Source organism: Otolemur garnettii, unplaced genomic scaffold (genome assembly GCF_000181295.1).
Source record: "Otolemur garnettii isolate 467f Iridium unplaced genomic scaffold, OtoGar3 scaffold00128, whole genome shotgun sequence".
Taxonomy (NCBI): Eukaryota; Metazoa; Chordata; class Mammalia; order Primates; family Galagidae; genus Otolemur; species Otolemur garnettii.
The window spans coordinates 2,541,684-2,544,048 of NW_003852523.1; the positions used below are offsets into that span (position 1 = coordinate 2,541,684).

The 2,365-nt window shown below is 46.6% G+C and overlaps 1 protein-coding gene across 2 annotated transcripts in view; it reads right to left on the reverse strand.

Annotated features, from left to right (window-relative positions):
- Positions 1 to 2,365, reverse strand: part of WDR4 (WD repeat domain 4) — a 23,888-nt gene that overhangs the window by 16,604 nt on the left and 4,919 nt on the right. For both annotated transcript variants that reach the window (XM_003798123.3, XM_023518126.1), the window contains exon 3: positions 1,956 to 2,099. In XM_003798123.3, coding sequence (XP_003798171.1) covers positions 1,956 to 2,099 — 144 coding nt within the window. The remainder of the gene's footprint in view (positions 1 to 1,955; positions 2,100 to 2,365) is intronic.

The following is a 2,365-nucleotide window of genomic DNA, read 5'->3' on the forward strand; positions in this document are numbered from 1 at the left end:
AAAAAAAAAAAAAAGAAAAAAGAAAACAGTCAGGCATGGCAAGCGCCTGTAGTCCCAGCTACTTCAGAGGCTGAGGCAAGAGAATCACTAAAGCCCAAGAGTTTGAGGTTGCTGTGAGCTGTGACAAAACAGCACTCTACCAAGGGTGACAAAGTGAGACTCTGCCTCAAAAAAAAAAAAAAAATTGTTGTGTTTTGAGTTTGTAAACCATGTGCACATCAATTACTTATCTGATATACAAAAACATACAGAATAAGAGCAATGTGAGTCAAGTACAGAGGCTCACACCTACAATCCTAGCACTTTGGGAAGCTGAGGTGGGAGGATAATTTGAGGCCAGGAATCCAAGATCAGCCTGGGCAACACAGTAAGACCCTGTCTCTATAAAAAATTTTCAAGTTATTCATCTCAGGAAAGAAGAATATAAAAATAATTTTTTTTTTAATTAGCCAGGAATAATGGCACATTCCTGTAGTCTCAGCTACTAAGGAGGCTGAGGTGGGAGGATCACTTAAGCTTAGCAGTTAGAGGCTGCAGTGAGCTATGATGATGCCACCACAATGCTGCCTAGGAGACAGAGGAAAAAAATAACAACACAATATTTCAGAGCTTGACTTTTAACTTGACAAGAACAGAGAACAGGTATTTCTTATTTTTGATGCCACTTAGAATTTGGCTTTTTACTTAGAAAATAAGATGAAAAAAATCTATAAAGCTTAGCTGGACCCAATACAGGTGTGAGGCACCTACAGAGAGAAATTCCTCAAGCTTAGTAGTTCAAACATTATAACTTGAATGTTTATCTCCTATTATCAAGAGACAGTAAGCCACACAGTTTCAGGGACACAAGGATGAGGGGCTGAGGGCCAAATCTGCTTGCGTATCAGTTGGCATCAATGACAGAATGATCTGTACGACTGTGGCCACCACCCTATCATGGAAATTGGGAACACACATTAGGAACCAACAAAAATATAAATGTGCATCACCCACCTCCTCCTACCAGGACATAGTGGCAGTGCAAAGAGACAGCAGCTCAGGAAAGAGTCACACAACTGCTGGGCTCCTTCCCTTTCAGAAAGTCAAGAGAATCACTTGTAATCCCAGCACTCTGGGAGGCTGAGGCAGGAGGACCAACTGAGCTCAAGAGTTCAAGACCAGCCTCAGCAAGAATGAGACCCTGTCTCTACTAAAAACAGAAAACTTAACCAGGTACTGTGGCAGGTGCCTGTAGTCTTAGCCACTCAGGAGGCTAAGGCAAGAGGATCACTTGAGCCCAAAAGTTTGAGGTTGTTGTGAGCTATGACGCCACCGCACTGTACCCAAAGCACAGAATGAAACTGTCTCAAAAAAAAAAGAAAGTGATGGTGAACACTCCTGAAGCAGGCGGACGAACATCTGCAGGACTCTGCTGGGCAACGGGGGCAAGGGGGCCCAGTGGTGCTGACCTCCCCACCCAGGCTCACCTACACCCCACCCCCTCAGACACTCAGAGACAAGGGCACTGAACCTACCTGGCTTAGAAGGGTCGTACAGCAGCCTTAACCTGTCTAAAACCTCAACTCCTGCATGATGCAAGCTGACAACCCCTTCCTGTTAATCACGAGGCGGGAGGAACACTTTGGAATACAGGACAGCACAGCTGTCAGGGGCCTGATCCTGGAGCCAGAGTGACTAGCCATAGGGCCCTGCTCTGCCTTTCCGAGCTGGCTGAGCTCAGCCACCTACTCAATGCCACCCACTATGGGAGAAAACAATGCCCCTGCCACCTCCCCCCAGTGCTGCTACGATCAGATCAGTTAATACACAGAAATTACTGAAAACAGTGTCTGGTACCTAACTGGTGCTCTGTGTCAACTGCCTCTCACTGCCGTTTCTGTCACTATCACTACAGCCATGCAAAAACACAAGGAGCGCATACAGCATCTTAGTTACCCAGTGTTAGCATTTCATACCTGACACTCAGACATTGCCATGGTTTTGTACGGAAAAGAATCAGACGCTTACTGTCATCAGTTAAAGCAAAATAGCTGCCAGACTTGGAGAAGGTGGATGCCAGAATCGCACCGCTCCCCAGGGCCAAGGGTGGCCCATCCTCCCTGAGAAAGAGAACAGGAAAATGATTAGGATGCAATCTAGGAAATAGGCTGCATACCACAGTGGCCAGCTCGAGAATACAAAGACATATTAAGGGGATATGGGGAGATTCAAACAGCTCTAGCTTTGTAAGAGCAAAGCTAACTAGGCTCGGCGCCTGTGGCTCAACTGGCTAAGGCGCCAGCCACATACACCTAAGGTGGCAGGTTCGAATCCAGCCCGGACCCGCCAAACAACAATGACGGCTGCAACCAAAAAATAGCCGGGC